This window comes from Diceros bicornis, unplaced genomic scaffold, assembly GCF_020826845.1.
Source record: "Diceros bicornis minor isolate mBicDic1 unplaced genomic scaffold, mDicBic1.mat.cur scaffold_73_ctg1, whole genome shotgun sequence".
In the NCBI taxonomy this organism is placed as follows: domain Eukaryota; kingdom Metazoa; phylum Chordata; class Mammalia; order Perissodactyla; family Rhinocerotidae; genus Diceros; species Diceros bicornis.
In genome coordinates this window covers 940879-965603 of record NW_026691615.1, presented here as the reverse complement: position 1 = coordinate 965603, position 24725 = coordinate 940879, and the positions used below count along the sequence as shown (strand labels likewise).

The 24725-nt window shown below is 58.0% G+C and overlaps 1 protein-coding gene across 2 annotated transcripts; it reads left to right on the top strand.

The window, feature by feature from the left end:
- The first annotated feature begins 277 nt into the window (after positions 1-277).
- PNPLA6 (patatin like phospholipase domain containing 6) lies at positions 278-20745 on the top strand. 2 transcript variants are annotated; one of them, XM_058537891.1, is made up of 34 exons: positions 278-607; positions 1036-1104; positions 1439-1526; positions 1698-1780; positions 1954-2051; positions 3435-3575; positions 3678-3837; positions 4160-4240; positions 4344-4472; positions 4894-4974; positions 5060-5222; positions 5561-5644; positions 5937-6046; positions 6185-6352; positions 6438-6515; positions 10415-10620; positions 10731-10862; positions 10938-11061; positions 11463-11576; positions 11774-11849; positions 13628-13768; positions 13988-14051; positions 14340-14508; positions 14694-14876; positions 15039-15157; positions 15378-15534; positions 15905-16021; positions 16106-16175; positions 16626-16742; positions 18578-18879; positions 19710-19826; positions 20048-20144; positions 20250-20359; positions 20461-20745. In XM_058537891.1, the coding sequence occupies exons 2-34, from the start codon at positions 1078-1080 to the stop codon at positions 20533-20535; spliced, it is 3981 nt and encodes a 1326-aa protein (XP_058393874.1). In that variant the 5' UTR covers positions 278-607; positions 1036-1077; the 3' UTR covers positions 20536-20745. The 2 variants fall into 2 exon arrangements, with proteins under 2 accessions (XP_058393874.1, XP_058393873.1); XM_058537890.1 differs by lacking the exons at positions 278-607; positions 1036-1104 and having other exon boundaries at positions 1121-1526.
- Positions 20746-24725: the final 3980 nt, after the last annotated feature.

The window sequence follows — 24725 nt, the reverse complement described above, 5'->3', positions numbered from 1 at the left end:
GCGGTTAGTCCCCCATGAGTTTTCCAGATAATGTCTCAAGGGCCCAGTGAGTCCTCCAAATTTCCATTAATACTCTTAGTGGCGCCAGAAACATCCTCAGCGTCCCAGAAAAGTCCCAGGAATATTCTAGCATTACTCAGTATCTTCCAAGGAGCCCGCCCCCCACCACCCCAGGCCCGCTCTCATGCTCTAACGACCCCAGGGACTTGCCCTCCCGGCTCTCGGTTTTCCCAGTAATAGTCCTGTATTCCTCAGAATCTCTCAGTAACTTCCAGTGACGGCCAGGAATTCCAGCGTCCCTGGTTACGTCTCCCAGCAATGGCGGCAGCATCGTCCCCTGTGATGCTCCGCACCATCAGAGCTCCTGTGACTGTTACGTGACGGTAAATCTCCAGCATCAACCAGGAATACCTTGCGAGCCCACCCCACTCCGAGCGTCCCAGGACCCTTCCTAGAAGAGACCTCGGCACCGCCCCGGGACCCCTTGTGTGGGTGGTCCCGCCGGCACTCCCGTGCGCCCCAGCCCCTGCTCTCCCCGGAGGCAGGCTTGGACCGGGAGTCAGGCGTCTCCCGGACCCCGTGCCTTGCGGGCCCCCGTTTTCCGCGGGTGAGCATCCAGTCTTCGCAGGGGGGGGTACAGGGGTCCGGCCTACGGATCGGTGAGTCAGGACTGATCAGTCCCGCGGGGCAGATGCCGGGAAGGGGGCCACTTGCGAGAGGGAGCTGTGCCCTTCGGGGACCCGTGCGCTGGCTGCTGACAGTGGGTGCCCGGCCGGCTGCCCTTCGGCTCCAAGGTGGGGTTGGACAGGTAGGGTGTCTGGGCAGTCCAGTGTGTAGGTGAAGGAACCCAGGTCAGGAGCCGGGGCCCCGAGGTCAAATGCCCCACCCCGCTGCGCCGCAGGGCCCCTTTAGCCGTCCACTGGCCGGCGGAGAAACCGCCCAGGCGGCGGGTACTAAGGGGCAGGGCTTGCGGCAGGGGAGGGGCGGGCCCAGAGTGACAACTTGCACAGCTTCCTCCTGCTTCTTATTCCCCAGGACTCCGGCCTACCAGACGGGCGGTCCACCCCGAAAGAAGTGATGGAGGCTCCGCTGCAAACAGGAATGGTAAGGGTCGGGGGGGTTGTGCAGCGCCGAGGGGACTACAACTCCCGACATGCTCAGCGCGCATCATCGCGGCCCGGCGAGACCAGGCTGCGTCTGTTGGGGGGGGGGGGACTACGTTTCCCGGCGTGCCCCGCGGGCCGCCGAGCCGCAGGGAAGAGTGGAGCCCCCGGGGAGGGAGCCGCGCCGGGCCATTCTGCAGATGGGGACGCAGAGCCCCGGGCCGACCGCGACCTCCTCGGGGACGGAGCGGGATGGGCTTCAGGGCGTCCCGGCCCCCGGGGAGGATTCGGTGGGGCGGGTATGTGATGCGCAGCCAGTGCCGTTCGTCCCGCAGGTGCTGGGCGTGATGATCGGGGCCGGAGTCGCGGTGCTGGTCACGGCCGTGCTCATCCTCCTGCTGGTGCGGAGGCTTCGAGTGCCGAGTGAGGACCCGGAGGGCCCCTCCGGGAAGGCTGGGGGGTGGGGAGCTGAGATGCCCGGGGCCCTGCGGCAGTAGAGATGGGATTTGCTGGAGTCTGCGCGCTGCGTCCCCATCCCTGGCTGCTTGGGGTCTGCGTAGACCTCAGAGCGCCCCTCTCCCCACTTATCCCCAGAAACGCCAGCCCCGGATGGCCCGCGGTATCGATTCCGGAAGAGGGACAAAGTGCTTTTCTATGGCCGGAAGATTATGCGGAAGGTGAGTCCAGGACCTCCTGGGGCCCCCGCTGACCTATAAATACCCTGCGTTTCCCCCAGTTATGCTTCTTGGTAAGCCCGCCCTCGTTGCTAAGGACCTCTGAATCTGCCCGCCTCTTCCCTGAGGTCTGAACTGGCGATTGAGCCACTCCTCCCGCCCCTTAATCCTTCCAGGTGTCACAATCCACTTCTTCCCTGGTGGACACCTCCGTCTCCACCACTTCCCGGCCACGCATGAAGAAGAAGCTTAAGATGCTCAACATTGCCAAGAAGTAAGGCTGTGCTGGGTGTACCTGGCGCGGGGGGCTATTTCAGGGGTCTTTTGAGTGATCATCTCACACCGAAAGGTGTATCTCAGGGTTCTTTGAACCCCACGAACTGGTTTGGGAGTCTTCCCACAAGAGAGGGACTATCTCAGAGCTCTCGCACACCAGACAGACTCTCTCTGGGCTCTCCGTCCCCTGAGGGCTATCTTAGTGATGGTCCCCATCCCAGGGGGCTCTGTGAGGCATCTCACCTCCAGTGGGTATCTCAGACACCTTGTCATACATGTAGGGGTCTACCTCTGGGCTTTCCTTGTAGGCTGTTTCATGGATCTCCCCACCCAAGAGGTGCCCCAGTGGGGTGATCTCAGGTGTTTTTGTGGCCTGCTGGAGGGGCTAGCTCTAGCTTTTGTTCTTAGGGGTTATCTCAGCAATCTCTATATCAGAAAGCATCTCTTGACGTTATCTACCTTGGAATTCTTCCCACACTAAGAAGCTATCTCAGGGGTTTCTACTCTCCAGGCATTATTTCAAGAATCTTGTTGCACTAGAAACATAAGAAGGACATCTCAAGGGCCCCTGTCATCAGCAAAGCAGGGTCTCTGAGAAAGGCTGTTCCAGGGATCTTTCTAAGTCGGGAGGTGGCTCTGGGGTCTCCTGACATCCTGGGGTCTCCTTGAAGGTCTGCCTCAAGGATGTGTTTGCACGAAGGGGACACCCCCCGGGCTCTCTGTGATCAAGAGATGTAGTGTCACACGCTAGGACTTCAGGAGAAGGGCAATCTCTAGATTTTCCACAATCAGTAGAGGGAGGGTCTGTATCTCATGTCTCTCGTGTCATGGTGGCTGTCTCAGTGTCTGCACACCCTTGAGGAGCTCCTGAATGTCTTCATGACCGTCAGAGGGTTATCTCAGCAATCTGTGACCTGGGGAAGGGCTAGCCCAAGGATCTCCCCGATCAAAAGAGGAACTATACTTGAATTTCTCTGTATAGTGGAGTTTAACTCAGGGGTCTGCTCATGTAAGAGGATCCATCTCAGGAGCCTGTGACCAATGGAGGGACCATCTCAGGGTTTTACATCAGGAGTCAGCAAATTTTTTCTGTATAGGGCCAGAGAGTAAACATCTTAGGCTTGTCAGGCCGCATGCAACTCTGCTGTAGCTACTTGACTCTGCTGTTGTAGCATTAATGCAGCCACGGACAATAAGTAAATGAATGAACTTGGCTGTGTGCCAATAAAACTTCATTTACAAAAAGAAGTGGCGGGCCTGATTTGGCCAGCAGACCAGTTTGTTGACCTTGTTGTATGTGCCCCAGAGAAGGGTTGTGTGGGGGTCTCAGGGCTGCCTGAGCCCTCTCCCAGCCTCCCCTGCACCCCTCTCTTCCCGCCAGGATCTTGCGCATCCAGAAAGAGGCACCAATACTCCAGCGGAAGGAGCCCCCGCCCGCGGTGCTGGAGGCCGACCTGACGGAGGGCGACCTGGCCAACTCGCACCTGCCCTCCGAGGTGCTCTACATGCTCAAGAACGTCCGGTCAGTGTCGGGGTTCAGGTGGGGGGCTGCAGAGCTGGGGGCTGCAGAGCTTGGGCCTGACCTGACCGCCTGCTTCCCGCCTTCCCCCTCCCTACACCGCAGGGTGCTGGGCCACTTCGAGAAGCCACTCTTCCTGGAGCTCTGCCGCCACATGGTCTTCCAGCGGCTCAGCCAGGGTGACTACGTCTTCCGGCCGGGCCAGCCGGACGCCAGCATCTACGTGGTGCAGGACGGGCTGCTGGAGCTCTGTCTGCCGGGGCCTGTGAGTAGCCCGCCTGTGCGGGCACCGCAGCGAGATGGGCAGTGGGCATGCGCAGTGGATGGTCAGTAGGGTGGGTGGTCTTTTGCCATGTGCGTGCAGGAGTCGGGAACAGATGCCCAAGGGTGCTTGGGTCATCTACATGGTCAGCAGTGACAGTGATGGCCGGGAAATGAGTGCTGGTTGGAAGATTTGGTGCAATCAGGAATCCGGCCGTCAGTGGTCCCTGGGCTGGGTGAGGGTGAGGGCCAGTGGCGTGGTCAGGGGGTGAAGTGCCAGTTGGCAGGGCTGGGACAGCCCTGGTCAGCGGCCCCCTGTGTCTCAGGACGGGAAGGAGTGTGTTGTGAAGGAAGTGGTCCCCGGGGACAGCGTCAACAGTCTCCTGAGCATCTTGGATGTCATCACCGTGAGTGACCAGTATGCCAGTGAGGGCGGGGAGGCTGGAGAGGAGGACACACCCAAGTGTGAGCCCCCGACCTTGATTCTCCTCATCCCCCCCGCACCCGTAGGGTCACCAGCACCCTCAGCGCACAGTGTCCGCCCGGGCCGCCCGAGACTCCACGGTCCTGCGGCTGCCGGTGGAGGCCTTCTCTGACGTCTTCACCAAGTACCCCGAGAGCTTGGTGCGGGTGGTGCAGGTCAGCGGGCCTTTGGCCTCCCTCCACCGCCCGCCATCGCAGGCACCTGTGAGCTGGGACCCAGCAGCCAGCAGGCGCTCAAGCTGTGCTTAGGGGTCCTGAGCAGCCAGACTGGGGCAGCCCCTGCCTCCTCCCCCTAGCTTTTGGGCCCCATCTCTCCAGGCTTCTGCTGCCTGATTGTGGGTCTCTCCCTGGCGGCCCCTCTGCCCCTACCCAAGCCCTTACAGCTCTCGACCTTGACCTTCTCTCCACCCCATCTCCTTGTCCCCATCCAGGGCCCCACCCCCTTGATGCTTGGTCCCTACTGTCTCCGATTAGGTTGGGGGGTGGGGGGCGGTGCCTCACTCCTTGCTCCCAGGCCCCGCCCTCTTCTGGCCCCGCCCTCTTTAGACCACGCCCCCATCTGACCACGCCCCTGCAGATCATCATGGTGAGGCTGCAGCGGGTTACCTTCCTGGCGCTTCACAACTACCTGGGTCTGACCAACGAGCTCTTCAGCCATGTGAGTTGCATGGACAGCAGAGGCTAGAGGGAGGTGGGGCGCATGCCCCCCCAGGACATGCCACAAGGGTGTTCTCTGCCCCCAGGAGATCCAGCCCCTGCGCCTCTTCCCCAGCCCCGGCCTCCCAGCCCGCACCAGCCCTGTGCGGGGCTCCAAGCGGGCGGTCAATACCGCAGCTACTGAGGAGCCGAGGGAGACCCCTGGTCGGCCGCCCGACCCCACTGGGGCCCCACTGCCTGGACCTGCAGGTACCCGAGATGACCCCTGCCTGGGCCCCCAGGGACCTGAGGCGGGCCCAGCCCCATCTCACAGGAAGGCCGGCCTCTGCCCCCCATTCCCTTTCTCAGTTCCATTCTCCCAGGAACACTTTGACTAGGTACCCAGGTCTGACTCCTGTCTGGTCCCCCAGGGACCCCTGGCCTCAGCCCCATGGACCCACTGGAATCGCTTTTCCCAGTCCCCCAGTCCCCAGGCATCTGAGCGGACCCCTCCCCAGATGGCCCCCCCTCCAGATCCCCAGCCCTTAACCCTAGCTCTAGACCTGGTGGCTCTGAGGGGCAGGAGCCTGAACATGCGTCTCCCCCAGGGGACTTGGTGAAGCCCACATCCCTGGAAGCCCCCTCGGCCCCGCTGCTGAGTCGCTGCATCTCCATGCCCGTGGACATCTCAGGTCTGGGGCACCGGGTGGGGCGGGGGGAGGCCATCAAGGTTCTGGGTTTAAATGCGAGCCTGTCAGTCTGGATCTTTTTTATCTGCAAAATGGCAACAGTGGCAGCACTATTTTGTGGGTATTCACTTTGATGGTGTCCTCCCAGCTGCCGTGAGAAGGATTTCAAGAGAGTGCAGTCATCGATTAGTCATGCCTGCACAGATGTGGCATGTGGCACATCGGTAACGATTGTTAGACTGCAGCCGTGGTCATGCTCATCTTGGTTGCATTTATTGCTGCCTGTCCACCACAGGCTTGCAGGGCGGCCCCCGCTCAGACTTCGACATGGCGTATGAACGTGGCCGGATCTCCATGTCCCTCCAAGAAGAGGCCTCAGGGGGGCCCCAGGCAGCCCCCGCTCGGGTAAGGCCCTCCCTCTCCCTCCCCCTTTTCCGATCCCCTCCCAGGACCCGGGCCTGGATCAGGCCTGGCCAATGGGGGAGTCCCCTGAGGAGGAGTTGGGTGGGAGCAGGGAGGTCACACAGGCCCTGCCCCACGCAGACCCCCACTCAGGAGCCCCGGGAGCAGCCGGCTGGTGCCTGTGAATACAGCTACTGCGAGGATGAGTCGGCCACCGGCGGCTGCCCCTTCGGGCCCTACCAGGGCCGCCAGACAAGCAGCATCTTTGAGGCGGCGAAGCGGGAGCTGGCCAAGCTGATGCGGATTGAGGTGGGCGGCGGCCGAGAGGGGCTGGGGGACAGGTGGGGGGCGGGGACACCTGGCTGGGCCACTCTCAACCCCCTTCCCTCCCCAGGACCCCTCTCTCCTGAACAGCCGAGTCTTGCTGCATCACGCCAAAGCCGGTACCATCATTGCCCGCCAGGGGGACCAGGTGAGAGTGACGCCTGACCTTTTTCTCTGACCTCTGATCCTTGCTCTCTGACCCTACATGTATGATTTCCAACCCCTGACCCTGAGATCCTATGACTGATCCCCAGCACTTCCGCCCCATGTCCTCAAGGCCTATCAACCTTTCACCTCCCACCCCTGAACCTTTTACCCTAGGACCCCAACCCCTAGATCTCTCTTACCTGCCCTAGTCCTCCCTGCAACCTCTTCTGCAACATACTCGGACGGTCTCTGTGCTTCTGACCTCACAACCCTGGGCCCCTGCGGGATGGACCCTCAGTTAATAGTACAAATCGGGATTGCGACCTGGAGGCTGTGGACCAGCCCCACGAGCCGATTCCGGATCTCAGTTCCTCCTGGCAGCACCCAGGACGTATAGAAGTGCCCTACCCACTCCTCCATCCTCCAAATGGGGAAACTGAGACCTGCCAAGGGGAGGCGACCTGGCCACGACCTCACAGTCAGGAAGCCCGGAGGAGAAGAGTTCTGGAGGGAGAGGGCCAGACTTGAAATCCCCACTCTGCTCTGACTTCCTGTGTGACCTTGGGCACATCATCTAGAAAGTTCTCCGCTTCCTTATCTGGGGAATGGGGTAATAACAGTAAAACCCGCTAGCATTGTTGTGAGGAGCAAAGAGGAACTAGGCAGGTCTGAGCTGTCTAAGGTTTGCAAGGGTGACAGGCCAGAGGGGGGGTGGCCCACCTGTTAGCTGGCTGGGATATTGTCACACCACTTTGTCACGTGATCCGGCTGTCGCCACTGCAGGGTGGGCTCCTTTCTGCAGAGGAAGCCGGGTGAGGATTTTGCCAGCTTTCGTGGTACTGGGGGACCAGATGAGGAAGTGTGGTTGTTCCGTGGCTCTTGTGGGCGGGGGCCCCTGGGCCCTCTGCTTATCTGAGAGACTTGGGCTCACCCCAGCCCCAGCCCGCTCCAGACGAGGCTGGTCTGCGGAGGCTTCTCAGGGTCTTCAAGACCTTGTTAGGGATGTTACTCTGCTCTCTGCCTCCTTCTGAAACTTTACACCAGTGGTTTCCGACCGGGGACAATTTTGCCCCCCCAGGGGACATTTAGCAATGTCGAGACAGTTTTGATTGACCTGGCAGAGTGCCCCTGGCATCTAGTGGGTAGAGGCGAGAGTCGCAAGAATGCACAGGACAGCCCCCTACAGCAGATTATTCAGCCCAAAATGCAGTAGAGTCAAGGCTGAAAAACGCTGCTTTACACAGATATTTCTCAAAGTGTGTTTCATGGAACACCTGTGTCACAAACAAGGATCCATGGTCAGACAGGTTTGGGAGGTGCTGGCTGTTTTTTCCCCTTAGTGGAAGATGTCAGGGAACATCATTAGCATATTCAAGGCTCTGAGAAGTCCTGCAGCGAAGAAACATGTTTCCCAATCTGATGCCAAATGGCAGCCTAAGATTAGTAACTCCCGTTCCTAGCGCAAACACAGCCTGGAAATTCTGCCTTAGAAGGTTCCAGCACGTGTGTCTGTCTACTAGGGCTGTGCCCCTCCCAGGGGTCCCTGCGGTGCTTTGGTGCCCACGGGGGCCTTGTGAGGTGCCAGACAGGTTTGTGGGGTGGATGAGGAAGGAGTGTTCCTTCCTCCAGGCAGTTTTGTTTCCTTATTTATAAAAGGGTGGAACAGAGAGGCCTCTGGCTGGGCAGGCGACCCAGAGAGGAGAGGGCCAGCTGTTCACTGAGTGACAGTGAATTGCTGTGCCCCAGGCCCTGCTGAACAGATGTCCCAGGCCCTGTGCTGCCCCTCGCAGAGGCAAGAAACACCAGTGGGCTCCCTGCCCATGGGGAGCCCATAGTTTTGACAGACGCTATGTTTAAAGGATTACACAAATTCTTGTGAAATCGTCTGTGCTTGTGCATAGATGTAAGGAGATGTTATCAGCTCTGCAAAGTCTGGCTTAGGCAGGGCAGCGTCTGAGGAAGTGACCTCCAGCTGAGGAGGAAGGATGGGGAGGAATTAACTAGGTGCAAAGGAGAAGAAAAAGCTTTCTAGGCAGAGGGAACAGCTTGTGCAAATATCCTGTGGTGGGAGGAAACGCTGATCTCTAGGAAACAAAAGGAAGTCAAAGGGGATGGAATAAAACAGGAATGGGAACAAAGGGGATTTTTTTTCCTTTGGTGATAGTTTTATTGAGATGTAATCTACATACTATGCAATTCACCCATTTAAAGAGTATAACTCCGGGCTGGCCCCGTGGCATAGTGGTTAGGTGTGCGTGCTCCGCTGCTGGCGGCCCGGGTTCAGATCCTGAGCGCGCACCAACGCACTGCTTGTCAGGCCGTGCTGCGGCGGCGTCCCATATAAAGTGGAGGAAGACGGGCACAGATGTTAGCCCATAGCCAGTCTTCCTCAGCAAAAAGAGGAGGATTGGCAGGGATGTTAGCTCAGGGCTGATCTTCCTCACACACACACACACACACAAAATCCAGTACAATTCACTGAGTTGTGCAACTGTTACCACTGTCAGTTTTAGAACATTTTCATCACCTTGAAAAGAAACCACACACCCTTTAGCTGTAGGTCTCCTACTTCTTAACCCACCCCAGCCCTAAGCAGCTACTAATCATAGGTTTCTGTAGATTTGCCTCTTCTGGACATTTCCTATCAATGAAATCATACACTACGTGGCCTTTTGTGTCTGGCTTCTCTCACTGAATATCATGTTTTCAAGGTTCATCCACGTCGTAGTGCTTCATTCCTTTATGGCTGAATAATATTCCAGTGTGTGGATGGACCACATTTTGTGTATCCATTCATCCGTTGACAACAACTGGCTTATTTCCACCATTTGGGTATTACACATACTGCTGCTATGAACATTTACATACAAATGTCTGTCTGGACGTATGTTTTCGTTTCTGTTGGGTAGCTATCTAGGAGTTGAATTGCTGTGTCATATGGCAACTCTATTTTTAACTCTTTGAAGACTGTTTTTAATTTTTTGGCAGACTTTTCCATAGTGTCTGCACCATTTTACCTTCCCACCAGCGGTGTATGAGGATTCTGCTTTCTCCACACCCTGTCTAACACTTTTTGGGTCCAGCCATCCTAGTGGGTGTGAAGTGGTACCTCACTGTGGTTTTGATTTGCATTTCCCTAGTGATTCATGGTTTTGAGCATCTTTTCATGTGCTTAACGGCCATTTGTCTATCTTCTTCCATGGAGAAGCGTCTATTCGGAGCCTTTGCCCGTTTTTAAATTGGCTTATTTCTCTTTTTATTTTGAGTCATAAGAGTTCTTTATATATTCTGGACTCAAAACCCTTAGCAGATATATAATTTGCAAATATTTTCTCCCAGTTTGTGGCTTGTCCATTCAGTTTATTTTTGTTGTTTTTTGAAGCTCAGAAGTTTTTAATTTTGATGAAGTCCAGTTTATTTTTTATTTTGTTGCTTGTGTTCCAAGAATCCATTGCCAAACTCAAGGGCATGAAGATTGACCCCTATATCTTCTAAGAGTTTTATAGTTTTAGTTCTTAGGTTCATGTCTTTGATCCATTTTGATATGGTATAAGATGAGGATCCAACTTTGTTCTTTTCCATGTGGCTATCCAGCACATGGAAAGAGGATTTAAGCTCAGCCAGGCCCCTGTGTAGCCAGTCTTCACAGCCTCTTGCTGGCTGTGTTGAGAAATCACGGGCCTGATTAAATCTGGGTTCAGTTTGGCGATCCATTAGCAATGTCTGCCCAGAGTGCTAAATAGGAATATGGGTATATATGCTGCTCAGCTCAGAGCTATCCAAAGCCTTCACTCCGTCCTTCAACTTCTCCTTCCTTAACCTTTCCTGTGGAGTGCTTAGACCTGAGCTGGGGGTGGGAGTGTCACCCCAGTGTCCATCTCCTGGCCTCTGCCCCCACAGGACGTGAGCCTGCACTTCGTGCTCTGGGGCTGCCTGCACGTCTACCAGCGCATGATCGACAAGGCCGAGGACGTGTGCCTGTTCGTGGCCCAGCCTGGGGAGCTGGTGGGGCAGCTAGCGGTGCTCACAGGCGAGCCCCTCATCTTCACGCTGCGAGCCCAACGCGATTGCACTTTCCTTCGGATCTCCAAGTCCGACTTCTACGAGTATGGCTGGGCCCGATGGTTGGGATGGGAGTGGTGCCCTGAGCCTTTCCACTCCCTGAGGGCTGTTCCAGGGCGCCCAGGGCCCATGCATCCACGCCCTTTACCTACAGGATCATGCGCGCCCAGCCCAGCGTGGTCCTGAGCGCCGCGCACACCGTGGCCGCGAGGATGTCGCCCTTCGTGCGCCAAATGGACTTCGCCATCGACTGGACGGCGGTGGAGGCGGGACGCGCGCTGTACAGGTGCAGCTCCCGCCCGCACCTCGCCTCTCAGGCCCTGCCTACGACGCCCCGCCTCTGACCCGCCCCCCACCGCAGGCAGGGTGACCGCTCCGACTGCACCTACATCGTGCTCAATGGACGGCTGCGCAGCGTCATCCAGCGCGGCAGCGGCAAGAAGGAGCTGGTGGGCGAGTACGGCCGCGGGGACCTCATCGGCGTGGTGAGCGCGGCCCCGCCCACCGACCTCTGATCTCGTCATGCAAACACGTCATGCCGGGTGACCTGCTGGGGCGGGGAACGCGGCCCCGACCTCTGACCTCGCCCAGTCCACTTTTCCAGCTCCTTTCCGTGGGGCAGAGGGGGGGAGGGTAAATCTGATCTGACTCCGTCCCCAGACATCTCTCCGTCAGAAGAGAAGACCTCCGCCCGGAGCAGATCTCTGTCCTCTCCCTCTTCCCGTAGCCCTAATGCATAGCGAGGCTTGGTGCCCTCCACCCCCATCTCGGGGGACTCTCTGGGTGGGGCGGTACCGCCTCCTCTCTGCACCCGCGGTCGGCCTCCCCCTTACCTATCCCGGGCGTCCCGGCCGCGGCAGCCCCGATCATGCACGCGGTCCCTCAGGTGGAGGCGCTGACACGGCAGCCGCGCGCCACGACGGTGCACGCGGTGCGCGACACGGAGCTGGCCAAACTCCCCGAGGGCACCCTGGGCCACATCAAACGTCGGTACCCGCAGGTGCGGCCGACGGGACGTGGGCTGGTCTCCTGGTGGGGGCGTGGCCTGGGTGGGGGTGGAGCCCCCGAGTGAGGGAGGGGCTCTCGGGGGTGGGGCCCAGGTAACGGGGACCCAGGCGCCCCGGTAGAGGAGGAAAGAGTGGGACTCGCACAGCTGCCCCTCCGGTCTCACTGGACCGCCGGCCTGCAACGCCCCAGGTGGTGACCCGCCTCATCCACCTGCTAAGCCAGAAAATTCTGGGGAATTTGCAGCAGCTGCAAGGACCATTCCCAGGTGAGAGCCCGCCGGCCCCCGGGAATGCTGGGGGATGTAGTCCGACGCCTAGGACATGCTGGGCGAGGGAGCCCTAGACCCAGGGCAGGCTGGGAAACGGAGTCCAGCTCTGGGCGGGGCTTGAAGCAGGAAGCGGGACCCGAGTTCCGGTGCATGCTGGGAGATGGAGTTCGGATTTTGGGGCATGCCGGGAAACGGAGTCCTAGACCCAGAACATGCTTGTTTATGGAATCTGAAGTATCAGTTGTGCTGAGGGGCGGAGTTTTTATCGGCGAGCTTGGTTCTGGGCGTCAGGGCCTGCGGGGTGATGGAGTCCATATCCTGAACATACGGGGAAAAAGAGTCCTATACCAGAATATGCTGGGAAATGGAGTCCATAAGAGCGGCGTTTGGGGGTGGGCCCGGGGCATGTTGGGAAGTGGCTTCTGAAGTTACCGGCAAGCTGGAAGGTGTGGTTCCGTCGCCCAGGGCATGCTGGGAGATGTGGTTCTCTGACCTGGTGCATGCTGGAAGGTGTGGTTCCCTGACCCGGCGCATGCTGAGAAATGTGGCTTCTCGGGAAAATAGAGTCGGATTGGAGGCCTACAGAAATGTGGGTTTGAGATTACACATTCTGCCGACCCGACCCTGGACCAGCCTGACAACCTCTATGTCCCCTTTTCCCCACGGGCTTCTTCCTTATCAGCCCTGATGCTTGGATCCCCCTGGGGGGCGGGGGAGGGCGGGGGTGAGCTGTGGCCGAGAATCACCCCATGCCCAGGGTCTTTCCTGGTAGATTTCTCCCGCAGTCCGGCACCATGCACCCAGATGCACGTTCTCTCCCACCCGGCTGCCCGGGCCACCCGTGATGATTCTAGGGCAGCCGTGGGGGCAGAAACGTTGCGATCTCGGACCTCTGAAAGCCTCTCTGTTCATGCTCTTCAGGAAAGGAAGTTTCCAGTGAGGCTCTAGTACATGCTAGAGGCACCGTGCTGGGCATGGGGTGGGTAGAGCGCACAGGACAGACAAGGCCCCGAGACGGGTGTACAGCTTGGCAGACAAGACATAATTCTAAAAATACAAAGAAAGAGTACAATGTCAGATAGGTACTGTCAAGAGAACAAAAGAGGGTCTTGATGGAGAGAGGAAAGGTTTTCTGAAGATGAGCTGAGACTTGATAAATGAGATGAGGCCGGACATTGGGGAGAACTATGGAGGAGCTGCACACAGCATCTGGTGGTTTTGAAACACTTCAAGGAGGAAAGTGAATGGGGGTGGGGGTAGCAATGGGGACAGGGGCAGGTTACCTTGGGAGCCGAGGAGGGGCGTTTGAGCTTATTCAGACTTATCTGCAGCGCCTGGAGAAGAGGAGGCAGTGAGAGATCCAGGCAAGAGATAGGGGGTCGCTGGCCTGGTCTAGGGTGTTAGTGGAGAAGCTGTGAAGCAATAGATGGGTCAAAAATGTACTTATTTCTGCCTAGTTTTGTGTTCAAGATCCTTCAGTGGACAGAGGCACCAAGTCCAGAATGGGGTGGGGGCCCAGATAGGTCCACACAGGCAGAGTGGAGAATCGGAGTTGTTCTGGAGTTGTGTAATGAATCCCACTGAGGAGATTAGGGCTCAAATTGAAGGTCAGATGGCCAGGTCTTAACAAGACGGGACAGTAGGTGAGGCTGTGGGTCCGGACTTCGCTATGGCTTGGTCAAGCCTCAGCTGGGGGATGAAAGGCAGGGATTTCTGAGAAGGAGGAGGCAGACACAGGACTGCACAGCAAATCTCATCCATTGGGGTCTCTGCAGGCTCGGGGCTGGGCGTCCCACCTCACTCGGAGCTTACCAACCCAGCCAGCAACCTGGCAACTGTGGCGATCCTGCCCGTGTGTGCTGAGGTGCCCATGGTGGCCTTCACTCTGGAGCTGCAGCATGCTCTGCAAGCCATTGGTCAGTCAGGGGAAGGGGCGTGGGTGAGGGCAGGCCGTTGGTCACTGGGGCTGGCTGTTGGTCTGTGTGGGGCAAGGCATATGTGGGCAGGGCATTAGCCAATGAGTGGAGATGCCTGAGTGGTTCAGCGGGGAGTAGGGTGGGGGGTATTCTCTTATGGCAGAGGCCCCCAGCCCTATTGACCTGGGTTCCTAACCCCCCTTCCTCACCCATCCCCAGGCCCCACGCTCCTCCTCAACAGTGACATTATCCGGGCACGCCTAGGGGCCTCTGCGTTGGATAGGTGTGTATTGGGGATGCAGGGGGCTGGGGGGGTGTGAGGGATGAGCTTGAAGCCTAGGATTCTTTCAGATCTGGTTCGAGTTCCAGGCTGTGAAAAACAAGGAGAATGCACCCTACCCATCTGGTTAACGGGGAGACAGTGGGTCAATGCGCCCCTGGAGAGCTCAGACATGTTGTTGTGGCTTGGGTGTCTAAGTCCCCCTACCCCTAGCAATGGAGCTACATAGTCTCTGGGGGGCATGGGACACCTGACCAACCCCAAGATGACGCTGACCCACCCCAACCCCAGCATCCAAGAGTTCCGGCTGTCAGGGTGGCTGGCCCAGCAGGAGGACGCGCACCGCATCGTGCTCTACCAGACGGACGCGTCGCTGACGCCCTGGACCGTGCGCTGCCTGCGCCAGGCCGACTGCATTCTCATCGTGGGCCTGGGTGACCAGGAGCCCACTCTCGGCCAGGTCTGGAGACCATGCACAGGGACCCCACTCCCGGGACCCCATCCCCTGCCCTCCCATGCCTGCGCCGAGCCACATGCGCCCTCCCCGTGGGGCTCACCGAGCAGGGACCCAAGGTCGGCCAGGCGCGCGGAGGTGGGTAGGAAACGCTCTGTGATTGGTGACTTCCGCCCTCCGCTCCCCCGCAGCTGGAGCAGATGCTGGAGAACACGGCGGTGCGCGCCCTCAAGCAGCTAGTCCTGCTGCACCGTGAGGAGAGCCCGGGCCCCGCGCGCACGGTGGAGTGGCTCAACATGCGCAGCTGGTGCTCGGGGCACCTGCACCTGCGCTGTCCGCGCCGCCTCTTCTCGCGCCGCAGCCCAGCCAAGCTGGTGAGGGGCGGGGCTTGGAGAGGGACCCTCCGGATCTTCCAGGGGCGTGGCTACTGGGGGCGTGACTTAGAGACCTGTGGGGCTAGGGCAGCGCAGTGGAGGTCCAGATGCCGCCTCCTGCACCCCCATCCTCAGGGGCTGCGTCTCTTCCCCTCATTTCAGCACGAGCTGTACGAGAAGGTTTTCTCGAGGCGCGCGGACCGGCACAGCGACTTCTCCCGCCTGGCGCGGGTGCTCACAGGCAACACCATCGCCCTAGTGCTGGGCGGGGGCGGGGCCAGGTGAGGGGGTGGGGCCAGCGCCTGGGGCGGGGCTTGCTCCCTGGGGCGCACCATGTGGGCGTGGCCACGGTGTCTGAGGGGTGGAGCTTACCCCGTGGAGGCAATCTCCATAGGGGCGGGGCTGGCACCTCCTTACTTGCCAGTGGGGGAGAAGGGCAGCTCCTGGGGGGCGGGGAGTAGGGGATCCCCTGCAGGTCACTGGGTCTCCTCGTCCTTGCAGGGGCTGCTCGCACATCGGGGTGCTGAAGGCATTAGAGGAGGCGGGGGTCCCTGTGGACCTGGTGGGCGGCACGTCCATCGGCTCCTTCATCGGGGCCCTGTACGCCGAGGAGCGAAGCGCCAGCCGCACTAAGCAGCGAGCCCGGGAGTGGGCCAAGGTGTGTGTTGGGGGGAGGGGGCCCCCCCACCCCGGGAGCACCCTGAAACCTCATCCCAGAGGGGCTTCGGGCCTTCTCCTGACCCTTCCTAACTTAATCTGTGAACCCCCCCCCCCGGACCCTTATAGAGAGATCTCCGGGACCTTGGGTGGTCCCATGTGACTTGCTGGCTACTGATCTGAGTCCCCAGCTCCCAGCTGGAGCAGTCAGCAGCTTTAGTGACCATGTAGCTGGTGGCCCTGGGTTACTCCTGTTTGACGCTCGGCGACCACATCGTCATCCCTGAACGCTCTTTGCTCACTCCCAGTTGTCACCCCTCTGTGACCCCAAGTGACTCCTGTTTGACCCCAGCCGGCCCCCTTGCCCCTAGAGCATGACTTCGGTGCTGGAGCCCATGCTGGACCTCACGTACCCTGTGACCTCCATGTTCACGGGCTCGGCCTTCAACCGCAGCATCCACCGTGTCTTTCAGGACAAGCAGATCGAGGTGCGCCCTCCCTCCCCCGGTGCCCGCCCCCGCCCCTTCCCACAGGAGTCCTCTCCTCCCCTACTTTGGTCCCTGTCCCCACAGGACCTGTGGCTCCCGTACTTTAACGTGACCACGGACATCACCGCCTCAGCCATGCGTGTCCACAAAGATGGTGGGTGCCCCTGGCTGGCCCCACAACAAGCACCGTGGCTGCGTGGGGAGGGGGTACAGGGAGGGCAGCGGAGCGTCTGGGACGTTCTTAACATGAGTGACCGTCCGCCCTGGACTGATTGCTGACCACTAACCACCACCCACTAATGCCCCAGAGGCCCCAGGTATGTCTGTCCCCAGGGGTAGGGGGCCGGGAAGCTAGTGGGGCGCCTCATGCCCTCACGCCGTCCCCGCAGGCTGCGTGTGGCGCTACATCCGGGCCAGTGCCTCCTACTGCCCCTACCTGCCCCCACTCTGCGACCCCAAGGACGGGCACCTGCTGGTGGACGGGTGCTACGTCAACAACGTGCCAGGTCAGCGAGCCCACCGGGCTGGCCGGGCCTCTGCGCGTGTCTGAGCGTGTCTGTGCGTGTCTGTGTCTGTGTCTGTGTCCGTGTGTCCTGCCGGGCAGGCTCCCTGTGGCGATATGTGCGTGCCAGCATGACGCTCTCGGGCTACCTGCCGCCGTTGTGCGACCCGAAGGATGGGCACCTCCTCATGGATGGCGGCTACATCAACAACCTGCCAGGCAAGTGGCTGCCTCTCATGCTCGCTCACGCGTGCACACACACGCGTGAACACGCGAGCAGGCACACACGCGGACACGCACATGGGAGGACGTGCGCGCAAGCACAGCTGTGCAGGGGAACGGACGCACACGTGCACACACTCACATGCAGAGGCAGATACGTGGGTGTGCCCGAGAACAGGAATGTGTGCAATTGAAATGTGCACCCATGTGCTGTATTAAGACACAAACGGACGCATACAGACATGCATATACGCGTGGCAAGGAAGATGGGGATAAAGTGGGTCATCTTTATGTGTGCACAGCAGCTACACGTGTGCTCTCACACACGTTCTTGCAGATGCTCACGTGGCAGGTAGGGTACTCACACGTGTGCACATGGCCAGACACGTGCACAGGTGTACACATGCGTTGACAAAATAGGGCATACATCTTTGCACCCCAGTCTATCCACACTTGCCCTGCAAGCTCCCTCAGACGTGCCCGAGTGTACACACAGACGGGTGAGGCACCTACGTGACCAAGTTACGGTTCGTTTCACATCCACTGACCTGATGAAGTGGGTGGCTTTGCAACTTAAAATTCCACACACCCAGGAGGACGTGTACACAATTAGACACCTGTACTAGCTACATACACACTCGAGGTCCCAGAGGCCAGGGCTTGGCACACTACGCCCCGCAGCCTGAATCCGGCCCACTGCTTGATTTTGTAAATAAAGTTTTATTGGCACACAGCCACGCTCAATCGTTTACACATTGTCTGTGGCTGCTCTTGCATGGCAGAGTTGAGTAGTTGCAACAGAGACCATATGGCCTGCAAAGCCAAAATTACCTCCTCTCTGGTCCTTTGCAGAAAAAGCTTGCCGACTCCTGCCATAGCTGCCCCGTACAGACACATGCACTAAAACTACCACACACGCGTGAGCAGGTGGGTGCAGACCCACAGGTGGACAGTCACACTTGGACACACAAAGAAACACATACACAGATGCTGATCTAGGCACACGTGGACTGAAATGAATCCGGGCAGGCCCAGGCTTGCGTACAGAGAGATAGGCACACCCAGAGGTGTGTATAGACACACAGACAGGAGACATACACAGACGACAGGCATGCGTGCAGCACACAAGCTCATGAGGGACACAGGCAAAGTCTGACAGGGACTCAGGTGTCTTTTGGGGCTGGGCCTGGCTTTAGGACCCTGTCCCCTTCTCCCAGGCTCCCCCAGACCCACTCAGGGACCCTCAGTGGGGCACATGAATGTGCAAACACAGACCCACAAACAGACGACCCTCCTCACTGGGCTGTCACCCCGTCCTTCACCCCCTGTGTCCTGCTCCCTGAATCTGCTTGTCCCTGTTCATTGCTCTCTGTCCCTGTCTCAGCCCCGAGGTCCCTCTTTCCACCCGGACTCGCTGTCTGTGGTGTCTTTACCCCCAGATCTCTCTCTGTTCTTATCTCCCTGCATTTCTGCCTCTCTGTCTCCCTGTGTCTCTGATCCCCTCACCCCTGTTTTCTGGCATCCTTACGCTCTTTGTGTCTCCATGTTGCCTTCCTTCCACGTCTCTGTCCCCCCTCCGTGTCTGACCTCCCAGCGGCTTTGTCCCTCTGCTCCATCCCTCTGGCCTTGCTTCCCCAGACCTAAACCTCCAACATCTGACGCCATCTCCTCAACGTCGCTGGCATCGATTTCCATACTCTTGTGGGCTGGCACGTTGTTTGCATGGGTTTTTTGCGTGACCGTTTGCATGATGGTGTTTGTGGAACTGGGTTGAACGTCCCTGCCCCGTGCCCTGGTGGGGAGCCGCCTGCTGACCCCCCCCGGCCCCACAGCGGACATCGCCCGCAGCATGGGCGCCAAGACGGTCATCGCCATCGACGTGGGCAGCCAGGACGAGACGGACCTCAGCACCTACGGGGACAGCCTGTCTGGCTGGTGGCTGCTGTGGAAGCGGCTGAACCCCTGGGCAGACAAGATCAAGGTTCCGGACATGGCCGAGATCCAGTCTCGCCTGGCCTACGTGTCGTGCGTGCGGCAGCTGGAGGTCGTCAAGTCCAGCTCCTACTGCGAGTACCTGCGCCCCCCCATCGACTGCTTCAAGACCATGGACTTCGGGAAGTTCGACCAGATCTATGTGAGTGGTGGGAGCCACCTGGTGCCAGTGTGGTGAGCCCGCAGAGCTTTACTCCTGAAACCCCGGGCTGCATTCTCAAATGGGATATGTGGGGAGTAGATGGGTAATCGATTAGTCATGTCTGCAGTGGGTGCAGCTAGGAGAAGTGGCTGCACATGTGCTGTATATGAACTAAGTTTCTTATGATGTGCCAGCCACACTGCCTGAAACACTGTGTAGAGGTTTCCAGTACTGTTTCTGCATTAGTGGAATGAGAACAGTGATCAGTTAGTAACGTCTACCACAGGTCGGGGAGTGGGAGGTAGCAATGTGTATGCCAGGTGCCACTGGCCCTGAAAAATGTGTCATAGCCCATGTCAACTGAAATTAGTCAGTAGCTGCTGCCCAGAGCCCTGAGTAAAAATATCTGGTGCCCTTTCCAGGCTCACTGGGAAAGCGCACCATGATGGATTAGTGCTGTCTGTTAAGGGCGTGGGAGGTGGCGATATCCACAGCTTTCCGTCATGTTTGCAGACCTTGCAGTAAGCTTGCACACCACCATCTCGTATGATTCAGTATTTGGCACACAGCATGGGGCTGAGTGGGAAAGAATGTGGGAAGATTGATTGGTAATGTCTGGCAGGGGCACAGGAAGGGGGACGTGGGGCAAGTGTGCTACTTGTGGCTGACTCTGAAATAAGTTTAGTCTCAAATGCCAGCTCCCCCAGAGCATCAGGCTTTTGAGGGGCCAGGGGAGGGGCAGGCAGAGTAGGGCTAGGCAGAGAGGATAAGGCAGAGAAGACCATCCAGGGGGGTTGCAGGCATGGCCGCAGCCCCCTCATTTCCTGTAGGACGTGGGGTACCAATATGGGAAGACCGTGTTTGGGGGCTGGAGCCGGGGCGACATCATTGAAAAGATGCTCACGGACCGGCGGTCTGCCGACCTCAATGAGAGCCGCCGTGCAGACGTAAGCCTGTGACCTTCCCAACGGGGCCACTCAGAGAACAGATTACCCCCAACCCCCCTGGGTCTCCCCCAAATCTCAGATGACCCCAGAGTCCCCTGGGTTTTGCTGAACCCTTCAGACCAGAGAGCACCCCCAGGGTCTCTGAACCCCCAAGACACCCCAGGTCCCCGGGTCTCCAGGACCCCACAGACCCCTGAGAGCCTCACCCCTTCCACGCTCAGGTACTGGCCTTCCCCAGCTCTGGCTTCACCGACTTGGCCGAGATCGTGTCCCGGATCGAACCCCCCACGAGCTACGTTTCCGACGGCTGTGCCGATGGTGAGGGCTGAGGGCACCCCAGGAGGGTGGGGCTGGGCCTGGGGTGGGTGGGACACGGCTGGAGACGGTGGCCCAGCCTCACCTTCACCCGCCCCCCCATTCCAGGGGAGGAGTCGGATTGCCTGACAGAATACGAGGAGGACGCGGGACCTGAATGCTCGCGGGACGAAGGGGGCTCTCCCGAGGGTGCGAGCCCCAGCACCGCCTCCGAGCTGGTGAGGGCGGGCAACCCGGGGCCCGGACGAGGTGTTGAGTGACGTGTACCGGTGTCCCGTGTGGTGTGACACGCATGTGTGTGGCACTCCTGTCCCCGCAGGAGGACGAGAAGTCGCTTCTCAGGCACCGGCGCTGTCTGCCCCAGGACTCACCCAGCTCAGCTGTGGACACCTGAGGACCTCAGAGGCGGCCCCTGGGGCTGGGCTGGGGTGACCCTGTGGGGTGGTTCACTCCCCCTCTGCCTGCTGCTATGCCTGCCACTCCCCTGGGTCCCTTTGACCCCCAGCCCCAGGGCCCACACACTGGACTGCCCAGCCCCCGAGGGAGGGGCAGCAATGCACTGATACGCCTTGATCAGTCACTCCAATAAACTTCCCCGTTGGAAGTGGCCTCGTGTCGTCTTTGGGTTCAGGGTGCACCTCGCCTGACCTTCTGCACTCAGGATGGCTGGGACTTGAGCTTGTCACAATGACCTGTGAGCCCAGCTTCAGGCCACGCTTCCCCCACTGTGAGTGCCATCCTGGAATCCACCTGTAGACCTACTCAGTGCTGATTCCAACCACAGGGCCTCTGCATGCCGTGTGCACCCCATGGGGACCACAGATGCTCCCGGATGCCCGTCCTGGCACCTCTCATTTTCCCCACCGGGTTCCCACAGCCTTTGCCCTTCAGCTGGTCCTACTGTGCGCAGCTGCTCTGTTTCCTTTGTGTCCCTACTACATGCAGTACTGAGCCCGGTTCCTGAAGGACACCCTGTCCACACATGCACACGTGCACGCACGCACGGGGCCAAGAATGTTACTCTCAGAGGCTCCCAGGCATTGGCCCTATCGTGTGCTCAGCTGAGATCATGCAGCATGAGCCAGTCCCCACTGTGCGCTGAGACCTGTCCCTCACTCACTGTCCTGGCATGTCAGTTAGGAGCTTAGACTGTGGAGCCAGACTGCCCGGGGTGAACCCCCAGTCTGGCCTCTTACCGGTGGCCTCGGGTTCATGACTGGACCTCTCTGAGCCTCGGTTGCTTCACCTGTGAAGTGGGGGTGCAGATAGTTCGTGCCTCATCGGGGGTTACTGTCACTGGGCTCCAGCTGGGCCTGGGCCTGGGCCCCTGGAGGCGCCCAGCCGGAGCCCCTACTCTGTGTGCAGGCCTGGTGGGGCTCCCGCTCACCACCCCCACCACACACTGTGCCCGGAGAGGGGACATGGCAACGGGTGAGCTCATGCACAAGACTAGCCTGAGGGCAACGGGGAGCCCTGAAGATTCTTTTTTAGTGTTATTATCAAATATACACAGCATAAAATTGACCATTTTAACCACTTTTAAGTGCACATTTCAGTGGCGCTAAATACATTCGCATTGTTATGCAACAATCCCCACCATCCATCTCCAGAACTTTCTCATCTTCCCAAACTGAAACTCTGTCCCCATTAAACACTGACTCCCCATCCCCTCCCCCAGCCCCTGGCACCCACCATCCTACTTTCTGTCTCTGTGAATTTGGTGACTCTAGGGACTTCCTGTAAGTGGAATCATACAGGATTTGTCCTTTTGTGATTGACTGACTTATTTCACTGAGCATAATGTCCTCAAGGGTCATGCACTTGTAGCCTGTGTCAGAATTCCCTTCATTTTTTTTTTTTTGTGGGGAAGATTAGCCCTGAGCTAACATCCGTTGCCAATCTTCCTCTTTTTGCTGTGGAAGACTGGGCCTGAGCTAACATCTGTGCCCATCTTCCTCCACTTTATGTGGGATGCCGCCACAGCATGGCCTGACAAGCGGTGCGTCGGTGTGCTCCCAGGATCCGAATCTGGGCCGCCAGCAGCGGAACATGAGCACTTAACCACTACGCCATGGGGCCAGCCCCTCTATTCATTTTTAAGGCTGAATAATATTCCATTGTATGGATGGACCACATTTTGCTTATCCATTCATCCATTGATGGACACTTGGGTTGCTTCTACCTTTTGGCTGTTGTGAATAATGCCTCTATGAACATGCTGTGCATGTACTTGTTCAAGTTCCTGCTTTCAATTCCTTTGGGTTTGTACCCAGAAAAGGGATTGCTTGGTCACATGGTAATTCTAGGTTTAACTTTTTCAAGGAAACGCCATACTGCTTTCTACAGCAGCTGCCCCACTTTACATGCCCAGCAGCAATGTATGCAGGCAGCCTGGGAAGGTTTTTGAGCGGAGAAGAGAATAGATTTGTGTTTCCAGAAGGGGATGGATTGGAGGGGGCAAAGCACGAGACGAGAGACCAGGGAGAGAGGAGGAGGCCTGAATCAGGGCAGCGGACACAGCGATGGTGGCGGGGGGGACAATGCCCAAGACACGTTTACAGGAAAATTTGGCAGAACACAGAGATTGATGCGCAGTGGAGGATGCAGGGGAGGGGACGCTGAGGAGGACAAGGGACTTTAGCATAGGGAGGGACATCTTTACCCAGAAGGGATGAGGAGAAAGGAGCAGGAGCAGGGAAGATGCTGGGCTCCATTTTGACCTCGTTGAGTTTGAGGAGACCAAGGGACCATCCGGGGGAAGACAGCAGGGGCTCTGGACATTTGAGCTGGGAGCTTAGGAGAGAAATTTGTGCCGGGAACAAGTCTGGAGGCATCAGGACAGCAGTGGAGGTTGATGCCACTGGGATGGATGAAGTTGTCCAGACAGGACACGATGGGCAAGAACAGCCCTGGGGGCCGTGTGCGTCCTGTCCCTAGATGCTCCTCTGAAGCTCCTCTCCTCACCTTGAAATAGCCCCACGACTTGAACCAGCTAGTGGTGGGCCGAGCACCCTAATTCAGGTGACTCTGTGGGATTGGGAGCCCTACTCTGCAAGGCGGCTCAGGTTAAGATGGAGAGGGGCTGAAACTTCCCAGAGACCCCAAGTATATTGGTTTTCTGGGGCAGCCGTGACAAAGTAGCACATTTGAGCGCCTTAAACAACAGATATTTATTTCTCACAGTTCTGGAGGCTTAGAAATCACAGATCACGGTGTCGGCAGGGTTCATTCCTTCTGGGGCCTCTCTCCTTGGCTTGAAGATGGCCATCTTCTCCCTGTGTCCCCACATGGTCTTCCCTCTGTGTGTGTCTGTGTCCCAATCACTTCTTATAAGGACATCAGTCATATTGGATTAGGACCTACCCCAATGACCTCATTTTAACTTAATTACCTCTTTAAAGACCCGTCTCCAAAGACAGTCACATTCTGAGGTACTGGGGTGTCTTAGTCCATTCGGGCTGCTATAACAAAATACCCTAGAACGGGTGGCTTATAAACAACAGATATTTGTTTGTCACACTTCTGCAGGCCGGAAGTCTGAGACCAGGGTGCCAGTGTAGCTGGGCTCTGGAGAAGGCTCTTTTCCGGATTACAGACTGCTGACTTCTCGTTGTATCCTCACTTGGCAGAAAAAGGGTGAGGGAGCTCTCTGGGGTCTCTCTTATAAGGGCACTAATCCCATTCTTGAGGGCTCGACCCTCATAACTTAATTACTTCCCACCCCATCTGATGCCGTCACATTGAAGGTTAGGATTTCAACGTATGAATCCGGGGGGGGGGGGGCGGGGACGACACAAATCTTCAGTCCATTGCATGGGGATTAGAACTTCAACATATGAATTTGGTGGGAGGTGGATACAGTTCATCCCCTAACACCAGAAAACATATTTCCAGCACGATAAGGCAGTAAAGAGCACAGGCCTAGCGTCAGACCACTTGATTCAAATTCCAGTTTCTTCCGATTCCTGGATTCATGAGCAAGAGACTCGGCACTTCTGAGCTTTGGCTCCTGTATGAGTTTCCTACGGCTTCTGTGACTAACTACCACAAACTTGGTGGCTTAAAACAACACGCATTTATTATCTTACCATTCTGAAGGCCAGACGTCTGAAGTGGATACCACTGGGCTAAAATCAAGATGTTGGCAGGACTGCAGTCCTTTCTGGAGGCTCTAGGGGAGAATCTGTTCCATGCCTTTTCCAGTTTCTAGAGGTGCCCGCATTCCTTGGCTCATGGCCCCTTCCTCCATCTTCAAAGCCAGCCATGTCCAGCTTATCTTTCTCACACTGCATCACTCTGACCTCTACTCCCATCATCCATCTCCTCCTCTGACTCTGACCGTCTTGCCTCCCTCTTATGAGGATCTTTGTGATGAGATTGAGCCCACCTGGATAATCCAGGATCATCTCCCCATCTCAAGATCCTCAATGTAATCACATCTGCAAAGTCCCTTTGACCATGTAAAGTGACATATTCGCAGGTTCCAGGGATCAGGACATGGGTGTATTTGGGGGGGGTGGACATTATTTTGCCCACCACAGCTCTCTCCTAGGTACATGGACTGAGCCAATAGGAGACCCTCAA

What these genes read in the sequence shown, in the direction of transcription:
- PNPLA6 (XM_058537890.1), top strand. Translation starts at nt 1,154, where the DNA reads ATGCTCAGCGCGCATCATCGCGGCCCGGCGAGACCAGGCTGCGTCTGT. An exon ending in AGCTCTGTCTGCCGGGGCCT is followed by an intron (nt 3,838 to 4,159) that starts GTGAGTAGCCCG and finishes CCTGTGTCTCAG; the next exon opens with GACGGGAAGGAGTGTGTTGT. An exon ending in GAGCCCGGGAGTGGGCCAAG is followed by an intron (nt 15,535 to 15,904) that starts GTGTGTGTTGGG and finishes CCTTGCCCCTAG; the next exon opens with AGCATGACTTCGGTGCTGGA.